We start from the raw sequence: 17979 nt of genomic DNA, 5'->3' as shown, positions 1-17979 counted from the left end.
GACCTGGTTGAGAATTTGAGTTTTTGAGCTAAGACTTGAGGGAAATAAGGGGGCATTTCAGGTAGAGGATGGATAGAGCCAGAACTCTGAGGTGTGGTCACGTTTAGCTTGCGCAGGATGGTAAGGAGGCAGATGTGCGCATGGCAGAGTGAGTGAGGAAGCTGGGAGGAGGACATCAGGCTAGAGAGTGGCAGGGCATAGATGGAGTGGTGGTCTGCCTTCAGGGCGCTAGCTTTTGCTCCATGTGAGATGAGAGCCGTTGGAGGGTCTTAAGCAGATGAGTGGCATGGTCTGCTTTATTTCTTGAAAGGGCCACTCTGACTGCTTTGCTGAGAATAGACCTTAGCGGGGCAAGGACAGAAGCAGAGAATTTTGTGAGAGATGATTGCAGTAGTCCAGGTGACAGAGGACAGTGCCCCAGACCAAGGCCATAGTGGTGGAGGTGGTGAAAAGTGGCCAGATGTGGATGTATTTGTAAGATAGAGCCAGCAGAATTTCCTAGTAGATTGTATATGGAGCATGAAAGAAAGAGGAACGTATGATACTCATGGGGCCTGAGCAACTGGCAGGATGGAGTGTCATCGATTGAATGAAAAACACTAGAGGAGGACTGAGTTTAGGAAGGAAAACAAGAGTTTGGGCATGTCGAGTCTTCCATGCCTGTTACACATCTAAGATGTTGCTGGTCAGTTTGATAAAGGAATCTGGAGTTTGGAAAAGAGATCTGGGCTAAAGATAGTTATTTGGGAGTTGTTGGCATATAAGTAGTATTTAAAGACATGAGACTAGCTGAGATCATCAGAGGAGTACATCAAAGACAGAGAAGAGGACCAAGGAATGAGCTTTGAGGTCCTCGGACAGTAAGGGGATGCAGAGAAGAGAAAAACCAGCGGCGACTCTAAGTTGTGACCAGGAAGGAGGGAGGAAAACCAGGCTATCTTGGCAGCCATGTGAAGGAAGCGCATCAAGGAGAGGATCCTGAGTCCTGTTGAATGCTTCTGATGGGTCAGGTACCAAGAAGACTGAGATAGACCTGACTTGGGAGGGCAGCTTTGGATAAGGACTTGGGGCACGAGCCTCACTACAGTGAGTTTGAAAGAAGCTGGAGGAATGGGGAGCAGCAAATATAGACAACTCTTTCCAAAATATAACCCGTTTTATTATTTTGGTACTCCCACTGACTGTTTACATCCATCATGATTAGATGGTTTTAATCAGTGATCAAGTTGTGTGTTCTACTATTTTCTCTTCACAGTATGAGTATTTGAGAGATGCCACATAGTCTTCATATTTGTCATTTTTAAAAAAGATTTATTTATTTATTTGAGAGAGAGAGAGAGAGAGCATGGACACAAGTGGGGGGAGGGGCAGGGAGAGGGGGAGAGAGAATCCTCAAACAGACTCCTTGCTGAGCATGGAGTCCGACACAGGGCTCAGTCCCACAACCCTGAGATCATGACCTTAGCTGAAACCAAGAGTTGGATACTCAGTAGACTACCCATGTGCCCCTGTATTTGTCATTTTTAATGCATCAAACAGATGTAGTGATACATGTTAACACATAAAACAAATGCACTGTAATTGCCCCCATTGCTGACCTTTTGTGTTATTTCCATATATTTGTTATAAATAAGTAACACCAGAGGGAGACTCCTTATTCATATTGCTTCTCTCCTTTGTGATAATTTCCTTTGTATTTCCAAAAACAGGATCACTAAGTGAAAGGTTATGAACATTTTTGAGACTTCCAGTCCATATTCCTAGGTTGATAAGTATTTCCAGAAAATTGTAGCAATCTGTATTGCCACAGGCAGCAAGGGTACTGTTTTCCTCATACCTTGATCAGTATGGGGCTGTTTTCATTTCTTTATTTTTTGATAAATTCATCATAGGTTGAAACTGTTACTTCACTGCTTTTCATTTGCATAGTAACATGGTTGGGCATTCTCCAGATGTTCCGGCTGTTTTTAAGACGATTGTTGTTAAAGCCCTTGGAGAATACAATAGTGTTAGCCACGTGGGTGGGTGTGTAGTGTGTATAGAAAGTGGGTGTGTGGTGTGTCGAGGTGGGGTGTGGAATGTGTGCGGAGCTCACGAGTGTGGGGAACGTGTGTGGAATGTATTTATTTGTAGGTTGAGGTTTGGAGCATGAGGGAGGATAGAGAAGGGGTTTTCAATCATGGTTTCACTCAGTCAGCTAAATGTTTGTTGGCAGTAGCTGCCTTTTGGGGAGGGGCACATGAGAGGAAAGAGGATGGGGAAGGATGTTTTATGTAGCTAAGTTTGTAACCTGCTGAATGATTAAACTGTGTCCATGTATAGCTTTAATAAAAAGGAAAACGAACATTAGCTAGACAATGTGATGTCAAAGATCTTGCCCAGGTGTAAAGTTACCTGTTTGGGTGTGATGGACTTAAGGAAGGGGAGTACCAGCAGAAGAGGCTGGGCCTGGGAGGACCCCCTCAGAATATGACTAATTCAGGATTAACAGCTGTTAACACAATTCCATAGAACCCCCTGAGAGCTTTTGAAAAGCCCAGTGTCGTAAAGGACAGTCTTTTCAACAGTTGCTGGTACAGCTGGCCCACATGGAAAAAAGTACACCTCCACTTCTGTCCCTACCTCACACTGTACATAAAAATAAACTCAAAATGACCATAGACCCAAACATAAAAAGGAAAGCTAGAAAAGATCTAGAAGAAAACACAGGAGAAAAATCTTCAAGATTTTAAGGTAGGCAAAGATTTTTATTTGGACAACTAATTATAAAAGAAAAAAGCGATAAATGGAGCTTCATCGAATTTAAACCTGTATTGTTCAAAAGACACCATTAAGAAACTGAAAGGGCAAGCCACAAATAAGGAAAAAATATTTACAATACTTACATCTGACAAAGGATCCATATCAAGAATATATAAAGAACACATATCTTACAACTCAGTAGTAAGAAGCCCAGCAACCCAATAAAAAATATAAGCAAGAGATTTAAAAAGACACTTCACTAAAGACATACGAATGGCCAGTAAACACATAAAAGTATGCTTTCACCATCAGTCCTTAGGGAAATACAAATTAAAACTACAGGGAGGGGGCGCCTGGGTGGCTCAGTTGGTTAGGCGACTGCCTTCGGCTCAGGTCATGATCCTGGAGTCCCTGGATCGAGTCCCGCATCGGGCTCCTTGCTCGGCAGGGAGTCTGCTTCTCCCTCTCCCACTCCCCGTTTGTGTTCCCTCTCTCACTGTGTCTTTCTCTGTCAAATAAATAAATACAATCTTTAAAAAAAAAAAAAAACTACAGGGAGGTACCACTGCATACCCACTGTAATGACTAAAATGAAAAAGATGAACAATGCCAGTGGTTGGTGAAGATGTGGAGGAACTGGAACTCTAATACATTAGTGGTGAGAATCTAGATCAGAACAAACATTTTGGAAAATGATTTGCCAGTTTCTTATAAAATTCAGTATATGCTTACCATTACAGCCCAGCAGTTCCACTGCTGGATAGTTTTACCTAGGAGAAATGCAAACAGATGCCCATACAAAGACTTGTACGTGCCTGTTCATTAAAGTTTTTCATAATAATCCCAAACTAGAGGGGCGACTGGTGGCTCAATCGGTTAAGCGTCTGCCTCTTGATTTTGGATCAAGTCATGAACTCAGTGTCCTGGGATCAAGCCCTGCATCTGGCTCCATGCTCAGTGGGGAGTCTACTTGAGAATTCTCTCTCCCTTTCCTTCCATGCCCTCCTCCCGCTTGGGTGTGCGTGCTTTCTCTCTCTCTCTCAAATAAATAAATAAATCTTTTTTAAAAAATCTCAAACTAGAAACAACCTAAAAGTTTATCAAAAGTGAATTGTGATAAATTCACATAATAGAATATTATTCAGAGGGACGCCTGGGTGGCTCAGTCGTTAAGCGTCTGCCTTCAGCTCAGGTCATGAGATTGAACCCCGCATCAGGCTCCCTGCTCAGCGGGGAGCCTGCTTCTCCCTCTCCTCCGTGCTTGTGCTCTCTGTGCTCTCTGTTGCTATCTCTCTCTCTCTCAAATAAATAAAATCTTAAAAAAAAAAAAGAATATTTATTCAGCGATAGCAAGAAACAGGTCACTGATAGAAACAACATAAATGAGTCTCAAAAGCCTTATGCTGAGCATGAGAAGCAAGGCCCAGAAAGCATACACTGTATCGGTCCATTGATACCAAGTTCAAAACAGAAGCAGAGGGAGGAGGTGGGTGGGGGGGACTGGGAAAAAGAGTACAGGGATTGTTAGGGTAAAGGGAGTGTTTTACACATTGATTCAAGCAGTGGTTTATGGTATACACATTTGTCAAAACATACTGAACTATACACACTTCAAATGCCTGCACTTCATTGTATTTAAATTATGCCTTAGTAAAGTTGATTGAAGCAATATATTGATGCCCATTTCATACTGCAGACCAATTAAATGGAAATCTCTGGGGTAATCCCAATGTGCAGCCAGGTTGAAACCAGCGTTCTGAGGTGGGGTTGTGTGTTGTTTGTCTCTGGGTGCCTTCATCTATCTGTGTTGGTTTCTACTGTAAAAGAGAGCCTGGGCCACCAAAAATGGTAACCAGCCAGCCTTCAATTAAGTCTCTCCCGTTCGTTTATATTCCAAGGAGTAGGGCCTCAGCCACAGGGCGGGTGCCAGAGGGAGGGTTCATCGGGGTGTGCCCTAGCTTCTTGTCCAGGGCCTAGCATTTCAGCGAGCCCTCTGGTGGGTGATCCCACCTGGAGCTCAGCATCACACCAGCCAGCCTTGCCTGCCAGCCTCAGTGACCGCTCAGCCCATCTGTGTTGGCACCTCTTGGAGAGTGGTTGTCACCTTTGGTGACACGTTGGAATTATTTGGGGAGCTTTGCAAATCACCATTGACTTATTCCCACCCCAAGAGATTCTGATCTAAAACCTGGGCATCAGGAGTGTCAAAATATACCCAAGTGATTCTCATGTTGCAGTCAGGGCTTCTCAGCCATGTCTGCATATCAGTCACCTGGGGAAGCTGTTACAACTCTCCATGCCTGGGTCCCACTCCTAGAAATTCTGATGTAAGTGTTCTGGGGCAGAGTTCAGGCTTTTTTGTGTTTTTGGTTTTTGTAGCTGATCCTCAGCTGATTCTAATACACTGCCAGGACCCAAAATTACTGGATGAAGTACCAGCATTTTTTTTAAAACAGTTTTGCTGAGAATCTGGGGGAAAAGTCACTTTCATAGGCTGTTCATGAGAAAATTGGTACAACCTTTGGGAAGGTAATTTGGTTGTATCTGCTAAACTTAAAAAAATATATATATATATATATATATATATGTGTGTATATATATATATATACCTTCCGACCCAGTAGTCCCTCTATTAAGAAATATATCCCTCAGAATTAATCACACAAGTTCATTATGGTTTTTTTAACAATTGTCACTGCAGTATTGATTGTGATAGCAAAAGAACTGAAAACAATCCACATGTTTCCCAATAGTGGTCTGGGAAACCACTAACACCCTACCATAAATAAAGCCTACCACCATATCATAGAATACTATGCAACCATTTAAGTGGTCGAGGTAGATAAAAAACTAAAAAATAAATAAAAACAGTAATAAAACTAAAAACAATGAATAAACAAAAAAGTTGAGTTGAATCTGCACCCACAAGGAAGGATGAACATGATATATCATTTGCAGATGAAAGCAGATTACAGACTAGTAGATGTGACATGGGGCCACGTTGCATTAAAAATAAATTAGTGCATATAGACACACATGTATGAACAGATTTATGTGGAATCAGAGGGCAGTATCTCCTAGTGTGCAAGACTCCTAGCAGCAGTTACCTCTGAGGAATAGGATTAGAGACATGGAAACTCTCACTTCTGACTTTATAAATTTGCAGTGGTGGAATTGCGAGATGTTCCTTTTTTGTATTTTTCAGTATTTTTTCCCAAAAATGTAAATTTTTAAAAGCTACAAACTTTCAAAAACATCTCTAGCCTGGCGGTGACCGGCTCTTTCTTTTCTGTGGCTTCTGTCAGCTGGTGGTCTGAGGCTAGTGCTTGAGGGGCGCTCGGGAGTCCCTGACTCTGAGGGAGTCCACATCTACTGATGGAACATGGGGCCCAGCTTTATAAATACTCCCCTTCTTAATCTTTTCTTGCAGATGTGCCTCCTCCTTTCTTGGTGGAAAGGTTGCAAAGCTTTTCTTATGAGAAGCAGTCTTGTGGCTCCCGCCAGCAATCTTCAGTCCTTGTTTTCTTTCCCAGAAAAAGGGAGGAGGGAGAGCTAGAGGAATTGTTGTTCATGGACAGTTCAGAAACTGATCCCAGAAAATAGTTTGGGCTTTACTCTCAACCATCGTTTGTTTACTTTACCTGGGCAGAAGTGCTTTACAGCTCCCTAGGAAGCAGGGAGGCAGGGCCCATTAGCCCCTTTAATAATTACAGAAGTAGATTCAGAGAGGTTAAGCAGCCTGCACATTGTAACACAGCAGTTACCAGCAGGGATGAAAACTTGGCCCTGCTGCTTTTTTTTTTTTTTTAAAGATTTTATTTATGTATTCATTTGAGAGAAAGAGAAAGTGCATGCAAGCAATGGGGAGGGGCAGACAAGGGAGAGAGAGAATCGCAAGCAGACTCGCACTGAGCACAGAGCCAGATGTGGGGCTCCATCTTACAACCAGAGATCAGGCCTGAGCTGAAATCAAGATTCAGTCGCTTAACTGGCTGAGCCCCCCAGGTGCCCCTGCCCTGCTGCTCCTGTGATCATTCTCCCTATCCCTTCTTGCTTTCACTGGAGATGCTCATTTGGGCCTGCTTACGAGGAATGAGAGCTATAGGGCCTACGAAAGGCAGCACAAACTCAAATTCCCCAGGAGTCAGATCCGTGACACAAATGAATGAAGCAGAACAGCAGACCGATGGAGGGCACAGGTCTGTGGCCAGCCGTGGACTCAGCGTGGCCAAATCTTCTGAGAAACCAGAGATCAGGATTCTACTGTGTAAATCTCCCTATTTTTACATACTAATAACCAACTCACAATTAATAAAACACTTTGGGTTAAGCAAAACCTGTCTACTGGCTGGATTCACCACATGGCCATGATGGTACAGTTTCTGTGTGTCAGTTGCCCCTGAACCCCACGCACCACCTGGGAGATGGCTGGATGGTTGGCAGTTGATGAACATCGATTCTTTGACATTGATTTGACCTCTTCCGTGTCTACTCAGCTGCCAACTGTCCATTTTTTTAAATGTCTGTCTTTCAGGGTTTTGACTTTTTCAAATGATCGCTGTACATATTTACTATATACATAATTTTTTTCAAAAAATATCCTACTACCCAGACATCTACTGTCAATAACTTGCTAAGTTGTCTCCTAATCTTTTTGAGAATGTACATATTGTTTCAATAATCACAAAACTCTTTATGCAGTTTTGCCCCCGCACTTCCACTTGGATGTCATAGGCCCCTTTCCACTTCACCCATATTTCTTTGAAGACACTATTTTTAGTGGCTATGGCAGTGTATTATGTAAAATGCAGCAAGGCGCTTTGGCCAGTTCTTTTCTGTGTGACCTTGAGCAAGTTATTTGACCTGTGTCCAGATTTTCTCTTTTGAGTAGTGGGGGTCATAACAGAATCTAGTCTTTAGGGTTAGTGTAAGGATCGAAGGGGTAAAGAGATGTAAAGTCGTTAGAACAGTGCTTGGCATACAGTAAACATGAAATAAGTGCTAGTTATTATTTTCATCATCATCATCATCATTATTATCATCCTGATTTGGTACAAATGCATCTTTGCGTGACTACTTTATTACATTTAATAATAAATTACTATGGGGGAATTATGGATCAAAGGGTGTTCACATTTTAAGGCTCTTAATTTGCATAATCATTTAGTCCTCTTCTAAGTCTATTCTAATTTACATTTCCAGCAGGAAATGGGGTCCCTATTTTTTTCATAGCCTCTAAAATATGATTTATTTTTCTTTACCCGACCAAGACAGCTGACCTTAAGCACCTCAAGTGTCCTTGAGCCTCTGTCTAGATTAGAACTCAAACCTGGTCCTTCTCTTGGCTGTTCTGAGATGGCTTGACTTTGGGTATGGAAACTGATTCTGGTTTATTTCATGTTTGTTTGTTTAATCCAAGTGGATTTAATAGGTAAGTTGAACCCATCCGCTTCTATCGTGATTTTCTATTTACCACGCTTTCTGATTTCTGCTAGTGGATTCCACAGGCCACCGACCCAACAAGACATTTGTGAAGTGCTGACCGAGGGTGTCTGGGGTCTGTTCCAGAAACCACTCAGATCGAGGACCCCCGGGTACAATGGCGGCGGGAGCAGGAGCACATGCTGAAGGATTACCTGGTGGTGGCCCAGGAGGCCTTGAGCGCGCAGAAGGAGATCTACCAGGTGAAGCGGCAGCGCCTGGAGCTTGCGCAGCAGGAGTATCAGCAGCTGCATGCCGTCTGGGAGCACAAGCTGGGCTCCCAGGTCAGCTGTGAGTACCTCCCACCGCCCGCGCCCCACCAGCCCCTCTGCAGGGAGAAGGGAATGGCCGCGCTCGGTCCTGCCTGGCTTGCCTTTCAGTGCTTCTCACATCTACCTGTTTCCTTCCATCTCCACTTCTCGTGCAAACCACCATCCCTCTCCGATGCCATTCCTGCTCCTGCTTGTGCCTTGCAGTGATTCATGAGCCATTTTCATTCCATTCCTTTCATTCATTCGCAATCGTCTCCAACTACCCGACTACCCGTTGGCTGACAGATCTCATTGAAAGCCCTTCAAAGGTTAGGGGGTGTGGGGAGTAGGGAGTTCGTCCTTAATGGATGGAGTTTCAAGTTGGGAAGATGAAGAAGTTCTGGAGATGGTTGGTGGTGATGGTTGCACAACAATATAAATGTACTCAATGCTCCTGAATTGGACATTTAAAAATGATTAAAGTGGTGAACTTTATGTTATGTATATTTTACCACAATTTAAAAAAAAACAAAACAAAACCTTCCTGTTGTTCCTTCCATGGCCTCCACTGCCCTTTGTGATCAGGCCCCTGCCGGCCACCCCCACCTCGTCCCCTGCGGCCACTCCCCACACCTCAGGCGCTCATTCACCAGGCTCCAGAGCCCCCCACTCCCCTAGCCTGCCCTGCACCTTTCCGCCTCAGGGCTTTTGCTCTTGCTGCACCCCTGCTTAGAATGCTCTTCTGTCTGTCCATTTGCACAGCTGGCTGCCTCTTACCCTTCCAGTCTCATTCTTCCTGTCATCTCTGAGAGGCTCGCTTCTGACAACTCTATCCACAGACCCCCTTCCCCAGCGGTAGCCTGTGTAAGGGCTCTCTGTTTATTTTCTTCGTAGCGTGTGTCCCAAGACATCTGCTTACAGGTCTGTCTGTGTTCCCTGCGCTGGCATATTAACTCCATTAGGGCAGGGCTCCTGTCTCCCCGTTTCACGCTGGTGTCTCCAGAACAGGCATGCGGGTCCCCAAGTCCTTCATTCCCGGTGCAGTGCAGAACGGTATCTGCTCAGGAGCCCACACCCCTGTTCTTCTGTGTTTTTTGTCTTTTACCACTATTTCTAATAACCAGGCCTCCCCCATGTTTTCTGGGTGTTTAGAATATGTCGGGCCGAACATGCTGTTTCATTGAATCCTCCTGACAACCCTGTGGGCAAGCACAGTAAATATCCCCTGTCATAGATAAGGAAACAGGTTAGAGGGGTCGGGGACACGTCCAGGGTCTTAGAGCTGGCAGGAGGTGGCAGTAAGTTCTAAATCCAGCCCGTCTGTCCCTCTAGCATTCTCACTGTGGGCCAGGGGCCAGCATTAGGCCATATGCTGTTATGGTGGCCATTGCTCGGCTGGGTCCCTGGACACTTCTCCTGTGCGAAGCCCTTGCTTTGAGGAGTTCAGTGCACCAGGGGGGACAAAACTTGCCCAATTACTCACGGTCCCAGCCTTGCCCTTTTCCTTGGTGACTCAAGCAAACCCCCAGCATCTCAGATGATGGAAGAGAACTGTATTATACTCATTTGCTTTTTCTAGGTCCAGTAATGACTGACAGACTGTCCTGAGTGTTTTAGCACTTGATCTGTTTTAGGCAGCTCAGGCTGCCATAACAAAATCTCATAGACTAGGTGGCTTAAACAACAGCAATGTATTTTCCCATAGTTCTGGAGACGTGCAGTCCAGGATCAGGGTGTTGGCATAGTCTGGCTCTGGTGGCAGATGGCTGTCTTCTAACTGTGTCATCACATAGCAGAGAGACAGAGACAGCATGCTGTCTCATGTCTCTTCTTGTACAGTCACTAACCCATCATGAAAGCCCCACCCTGGTGACCTCATCTAAACCTAACCACCTCCCAAAGGCCCATCTTCAAACACCATCCCACTGGGGGTTGGGGCTTCAACATATGGATGGGGGTGGGGAGAGGGCGGGGGACACAATTCGGTCTATAGCATGATCCATACCACAGCCCTGGCAGGGAGATACTATTGTCCCTACTGAAACGCAGGTTTGAAGAGGTAGGGTCATTTTTTTTCTCTCTGAAGCCCTCTTCCTCTCTGAAAAGTGACAAGTGTGTATAAAAACAATACTTCTTATTTTGGGGGACAGGATGCTTTTTACATGGACCCAAATTATCACCCCACAAACCATTTACTACTTTGAGAGGGTAACGTGTATTTTCGCATGGGAGAGCGCTGCAGCCACCACCTCACATAGGTGTAAAATAGCCTCACCATGAGGAGACGAACTGGTATCACGCGCCTTCTGATGTGGTGCAGTAAGAACATCATGGAGGCTTCTTGACAAAAATGTTTACCATCAATCAAATCATCAAGACACAGCCAGACAGATCCATAATGTGGACTATCCTACAGGATGATCAGCCTGGACTCTTTGGGGTCGGGGGGACTGAAAAACTGGAAAGAGGGGAAACTATTCTAGACTTGGGGGAAAAAAAGCTATGGATGCATAAACTAAATTAAATGTCTGCACCCTGATTAGACCCTGGATTGGGGTGGAGGGTGGGAAGCAGCCATAGAAGACATCCTCGGGCATTTGGAAGATTGTCTTACGTGTGATCATCATGTTGTGGCTAGGTAGGAGAATGTCCTTGTTCCGAAGACATGCACACGGCATCCTACCTGCAGCTTCATTTTAAAAAAAAAGCAGGAACAAAAAGAAACAATTATGCCATCAGTGTAAGTGAACTGATCAGTAGCTGCCGATGACACGTTGGTGGCTTTGAATATAGGATAGGCTTTCATTTTTGGTCACCATTTTCAATAATCATTCGTTGAGGGCTTGCTCCAGACCAGGTGTCCCACTGAGAGAATTGGAGTGGACAGAAGGATGGATAGAACAAATGTGGGAAAATGTTAAAAATTGGTGGACCTAGGTAGAGGAGGACATCTATTATTCTTTCAAATTCTCTGTACCTATAGTTTCCAAAATAAAAGGTCAGGGTGGGGAAAAGAGCCAAATGGGCAGGAATAATGCATTCCCACAGAGAAGCCTGGCGGTGGGAGATGGCAGTTGTTGGACTCTGAAGTCAGAGGGCTTGGGTTTGAATCTCCATTCCACTGTTAACTGTGTCTTCTTGGGGAACATGCTTCACATCTCTTTACGTCTGAGATTCCTTCCGTTTAAATATGAAATGTTAATAGTCCCCTCCTCTCCTGGGTCCATGTCAGTTTCTCAACCTCCATATGGTTGACATTTGGGGCCAGCTAAATCTTCATTGTAGGAGCTGTCCTGTGTATTGTGGGATGTTTAGCAGCACTTCTGGTCTCTGCCCACTAGATGCTAGTCGTACCCCTCCACCCCAGGTTGTAACAACCAAAAATATCTCCAGACATTGCCAAATGTACTCTAGGGGGGTGCAGAATTCCCCGAGTCGAAAACCAATGGTATAGATAAAACAGTACCTTCAGAACATGTTAATGGTTCAATATTCTTCTTGGCAGGAAATACTTCACATAATATTTTGAGAGTGTGGACTCTGGAGCTGGACTGCCTGGACTCAAATCCAGGATATGCAGCTTACTGACTGTGTAACCTTGCCCAAGTTATGCCACTTCTCTCTGCCTCAAATTCTTCATCTATAAAATTGACATAATACTGGTATCACCTTCACTGAGGTGTTATGGAGCTTAAATTCGTTAACAGATATATAGTACTTGGAATAATACTTGTGATATTCTTAAGCTCTCAATAAATAATAACAATTATTTGACATCATTAATTCACTGGCATTGAAATGACATAAGATTTTAATAGATCTATTTATTCTTATTTTAACCAATTAGAATTAAATACGTGATCAGCGGTAGGAAGCAATGATGCAGTCCTGTCATATAACTCTTGGATGCTCCTAAGAGCTCCATCAAGTCCAAAGGCACCACTGATTTGGATGTTAAAGAACTTCCATCTGAAGTGACTAGGGTCATCTCTGGTAATTAGATTTGAGATCCAAACCAGCCAGGAGTTGGGGTGTCCCCAGCCTAAGCATCCCAGTTCAAGTCTCATGACTTTCTTTGGGTTTTACAAGCCAGGTCTGCCTTCCAAGTCAAGCTCTGCAACATGTTGATAGACTGGTGAGATCACATGCCTTGCTTCTAATTCAGATGGCCTGCCCAGGCTTATGAGAGTTTTGCCACCTGGCCTTGCCTGCAGTGGGGCCTGGCCACAGGTGGGGCCCTGCCCTGGGGATGGAGACTTTGTTGTCACCTCTGGTGCAGTCTCTAGCTCCATGGAGAAGGAGAAGAGAACTAACATTTAATGTGCACCTGTTATAATTCCTGCAGGGCAATATGATGGGCACTCCACATATGTTATTTAAAGTAACCTTCCCCCGGGTGCCTGGGTGGCTCAGTTGGTTAAGCGACTGCCTTTGGCTCAGGTCATGATCCTGGAGTCCCTGGATCGAGTCCCGCATCGGGCTCCCTGCTCGGCAGGGAGCCTGCTTCTCCCTCTGACCCTCCCCCCTCTCATGTGCTCTCTCTCTCTCTCATTCTCTCTGTCTCAAATAAATAAATAAAATCTTTAAAAAATAAAAATTAAAAAAAATAAAGTAACCTTCCCCCTCCAAACAGTCCTACAAGATACTGTCATTCCCATTTTACAGATCAGAAAACTGAGGCCCAGAAAGGGAAAGGAGCTTCTCCAAGGTCACACTGGTAAAAAGTGGCAGCGCTAGCCTTTATACCCAAGAGTATCTGACCGCAAAAACACTTCTCTTAATACAAATCAGCCAGTCAAATTCTAAGGCTCTTGTGTTACATTTGGATCCTCCTGTCCTCTGAAAGATGAGAACTCAGGAGAGCTGGGTTCTTTGGGACCTCATCATGTTCCTTCCTCTCTCCAGGCCTTGGTCTCCCATGTGAAAAAGAAATCATTGGGAGGATGCCTGGGTGGCTCAGTTGGTTAAGCGACTGCCTTCAGCTCAGGTCATGATCCTGGAGTCCCAGGATCGAGTCCCGCATCGAGCTCCCTGCTCAGCGGGGAGTCTGCTTCTCCCTCTGACCTCTCCCCTCTCATGCTCTCTCTCTCTCATTCTCTCTCTCTCAAATAAATAAATAAAATCTTAAAAAAAAAAAATCATCGGGAACCTAGCAGTTAAAAATGCCAATTGAACCACCCACCTGATCTCACTCACTCCTGAAACAAAGTAAATATCAAATAAGAGAATTTTTTTTTTTAAGGAATACATGCACAAAGACAGAGAAACCGGGAGGAAAAAAAGAGCAACTTTAAGATGTGGAAGCTGGAAATTAGATGGGCAGGTGACAACCTATCCGATAGACCTGAGGAAAGAATATGGGTCAATCACAAGGAAAACCAGCACCCTGGTCTACACAGGTCACTGGCAAAAGGTGTGAGAATTGGAAGCCACGGCTGTCTCTGGAAGAGCAAGTGAAGTGAGAAGGGCCTCAAATAAAGAGGACTGGATGAAAGCTGTTTTGTGTAGGACTACCAGATCTCCTCCCCAAATTGGTTCGTCCCATCCCCAACTTGGCGAAAGACTGAAGAGTTTTTCAGGGGTTTTTTTCCAAAAGAATAAAGAATCTCTGGACTACGGGATACAAGGCAAGTTCAAAGCTGGGATGAATCACACTGAAAACATAGTGAGAAGTGAACATGGACACACAGGATTTGAGACCTCAGCTCACATGTACCACTTGGTTCTCCAGAATGGTGCCAGGCTCTTTCCACCCAGGCTGGACAGTAGCAGAGGCTGGGGAATCTGACCAGATAAAAGAGATGGGAAGCCGTTAAAAGTTTCTGGGTGAAACAATCCAGCCAAATCATGTACCACGTAACCCACAGTCAACAAACCACTCCAGTCTGCTTTTGGGGCCCCACTCTTAAATGTGAGCAGACAGCTGAGATTCCAGATATCTGAGGAAAGACTTTGGCATGAAAAGTAGAGATGAAAACAAACACGTGGTAATTGGGGGTGGGGGGCGTGGTGTGTGGAGGGACCAAGGAGTCTGCATGAAGAAGAAAACCTCAAGGGAAGCTACACACCCATGAAACAAGAACAGGATGCTACATTTTATAGAAAGGAACATTGAGAGAACACAAAAGAGCTTTAGAAATTAAAATACAATAGCAGAAATTTAAAATCCATAGGAAGACTGGAAGGTAAGACTGAAGAAATCTTCTAAAAAGTAGAGCAAAAATAGAACGAGATAGAAAATGAAAGAGAGAAAAATAAAACAAAATAGAGCACCAGGCCAGGAAATCTATCAGAGTAATAAAAGTTCCAGAGAGAGCAGAGGAAACAGAGGAGAAGGAGCATCGTGTAAAATAATTTCAGAAAAATTTCCCAGAACGGATGGAGGAGAGTTTTTAGGTTGAAAGGGCTCTCAGCGAGCACAATGCATGAAAGTCAGCTCACACCAAGACATACCCATGGTGCAACTTCAAACATGGAGCCGTCCGAGATCCTGAAAGCTTTCAGAGAGAAAAACCAGGTCACACAAAAATTCCTGGGACTCAGAATAGCTCAACAGTAACACTGGAAACCTGGAAGACAATGGAGTCATGCCTTCAAATTTTTAAGGAAAATCACTTCCGACCTAGAATTCTATATCCAGCAAAACTACCTTTAATCAACTGTAGGGTAGAGCAACGATATTTTGAGACAGGCACGATTTCAAAAGTTTCCTTTGTGGTCTCCTTTTCTTGGGCAGCTGCTGGTGTTCTACTGAAATAGCTGGTAGGAGAGGAAGACGTGGTATTTAGGAAAGAGGAGCAAGGTAAGGAAGGCATCTCAGGGTGCCTGCAGGGCAGAGAGAGCAACCAGCTCACGTGCCCGGGCCAGGCAGCACCCGAAAGTGGAACCGGGCAGGGAGCCGACCGGCTCCCTGGACCCTGGGAGGGGAGGCTCAGATAACTGGCAGAGCATGAGGTGGAATCTGTGAGAAGTTTGTAGAAAGTGAGCAAGCATAAAAATGACAATTATTAACTCTAGGAAAAACAAACCCCCAAAAATGTGCTGGAAAGGAAAAGTAAGCGGAGTCAGCTGCATGCCTCTGGCCCGAGGAGTGTTTACAAAGTAAAAGTAATGCAAACACTGAAGGTGGCTTTCCCAGAGATGGGAAGATGGTGCTGTCTGTGAGGATGGGGAGCAGGGAGGGGGGCACGCGTGTGGTGTCGGGGCTGTGGAAGGGAAGGAAGCTAAATCCCTGGCCTCCAGAGAGATAAGTGAGTAAATAATGCCTAAACCAAAAATACCTTGCTGCTTTTTGATAACCAAGAAATTAGCTGAACACATTGAAATGGCTCCCTTTTGGGGAGTGAGATATGGGATTAGGGCCCTGTGGAATGTTCTTTTAGAGCAAAACCTTGTACTGTGTTGGACTGTTAAACTGGTGTTTGTATATAACTTGAATAAAAGCCTAACAGTTAAAAACGATAAAAAGGTAGGCACTTCAAGTTAAAAACGATAAAAAGGTAGGCACTTCAAGTCAGCCTTTAAGGTCCAGTTTGAATATAAAATTCCTTTGTTGGAGGAATAGTGAAGGGATAGGGGTCCAAGGGGAGGGAGGCTGATGACCTGTTCCTTGATTGCAGTGCTGATTAGTTGAGTGTGTGACCTTTTTTTTTTCCCCCCATCGGTGCAAAAAGATGGTTTTATTAAAGCATAGAGACAGGACCCATGGGCAGAAAGAGCTCGAGTGTGTTTCTTTGGTGAAAATTCATCAAGCTGCACACATGATTTGTGCACCTTTCCACATGTATTTTTTAGTTAGATAAAATGTTTACTTAAAAAATAATAACAGGCCACATCCCATTTCAGCAGCTTTGGGGTCCAGAGAGTGCATTTCGCAGTGGTACCCCAGAGCATAAGAATTCAAGCCCCCAGTGGCCCAGTTGGTGGGAGTCTGTTCTTTTTTGGGTTCCCTTCCCTCCCAAGATTTTTGAGCATGCCCTAGGACCACCTCCACGTTCTGCAGGTCAGCTCTGGGTGGCATTGCTGGTCCCCACAGCCATGTTCTCCCTGGTAGGGTGAGGTCTTGCAATTTTTCAAGGGCTCTCCCCATGCTGCTCCTTCCACGCTCACCTTTACAGTTCCCTGAATTGTCAACCCCAGTCCAGCGGCACAGACTGATGGCAGAGTGGTTGGCAGGATGGGGCGCTCACAGAACGGACACCCTCCTTCTTGAGCTATCCCCATCTTCCTCACCAGTGACTCTCTTCACCGTGTTTTTACAATTGATCAGTGGGTAACAAATATTAACAACCTTAAAATTTTGTTGAAAAGTGCCTGTCTGGGGAATATGGCTTCAATCATTGCCACCAGCTATGTACCCAGCCAAGTCCCACCCTGAAATCCCAAAGTCCAGCAAACACCAGAGGAATGAGAATGCAGGAATGAAAGCTTCCAATTGGAAACAAAAATCTGTATCTGAAGTCTCTGTTCCATGCTCACAAGGAGGACCACAAGGTTCCCTTCTCCCCCCCCCCCCCCCCCAGGTATCCCTGCCACCCATCTCTTGTAGTAAAACCCAGCCTCCACCTCCTCCTCCCCTTCGTCGTCGTCATCACTGTAAACTGGGCAGAAATGCAACACTGCCTTTGGTGCAGAACATCTTTTCTGTTATTATGCAGAACACTTTTATTTCACTTCTCCCGAACTTTCCAGTGTTACGTTTTAACTTTCCTCGTGCGTGATCAGAAGATCCGTTCCAGTATTTTAACCAAATCCAAAGAGCAGCATCCCCTTCGCAACTGTCACTTCTACCTTTGGACTCTGGAAATTGCCACCAGTCTCTATCCTCAGAAAACTCTAGGCCCCAGCAGGTGATATCGCTGTGCACACACAGTGTCCAGGGGACAGTAGGTGGAAAGGTGGGGGAGAATGGAATTGTACGGATGGTAGGATTAAGGCCCCACGGGAGAAACTCTTCTCTGGCCTCCATACCAAGAATGCCTCTCCTTTCCCTGACCATGAGGTTGTGTTTGCATTAAGGGCACCATGACTCTTATATCGGGCCCCTTTCCCTCTTTACATCACCAGTTAGGAAGCTCAGAGCCAGGCTGTGGCACCTGGTAAGGAAGTGGGACCTTCCTTGTTTGCCTGAGCCCTAACTAACCTCACACCTGTGGGTGTGCTTCCTCATTCTTGGATTTCCTTTGTCTCATTTTCCTTACTTTAAATATATTTTACTCTGTTGTGCTCATTTTTGTAAATCTTAAGTATCTTTTCAAGACCTAAATACTATTTTAAAATTTGTTAAAAATGCGGTAAGATTACAACTACATAATAGAACTGTGGATACCCAGAGTGCCTGGGTGGTCTTCAGTCAGTTAAGTGTCTGCCTTCAGTTCAGGTCATGATCCCAGGGTCCTGGGATCGAGTCCCACGTTGGGCTCCCTGCTCAGCGAGGAGCCTGCTTCTCACTCTTCCTCTCCCTCTGCCCCCCTCCCCCTGCTCATGTTCTCTCTATTTCAAATAA

At 44.9% G+C, this 17979-nt stretch overlaps 1 protein-coding gene across 2 annotated transcripts in view; it reads left to right on the top strand.

Moving 5' to 3' along the window:
• The window catches only part of WWC1 (WW and C2 domain containing 1), a 147779-nt gene that overhangs the window by 72124 nt on the left and 57676 nt on the right, over positions 1–17979 (top strand). For both annotated transcript variants that reach the window (XM_045887461.3, XM_045887470.3), the window contains exon 3: positions 8311–8514. In XM_045887461.3, coding sequence (XP_045743417.1) covers positions 8311–8514 — 204 coding nt within the window. The remainder of the gene's footprint in view (positions 1–8310; positions 8515–17979) is intronic.

Source organism: Mirounga angustirostris, unplaced genomic scaffold (assembly GCF_029215605.1).
Source record: "Mirounga angustirostris isolate CCGP_5_RB_7025 unplaced genomic scaffold, mMirAng1.0.hap1 SCAF_7, whole genome shotgun sequence".
Taxonomy (NCBI): domain Eukaryota; kingdom Metazoa; phylum Chordata; class Mammalia; order Carnivora; family Phocidae; genus Mirounga; species Mirounga angustirostris.
Note: the sequence above shows the minus strand (reverse complement) of the source record. Positions and strands in the feature narration are given on the sequence as shown.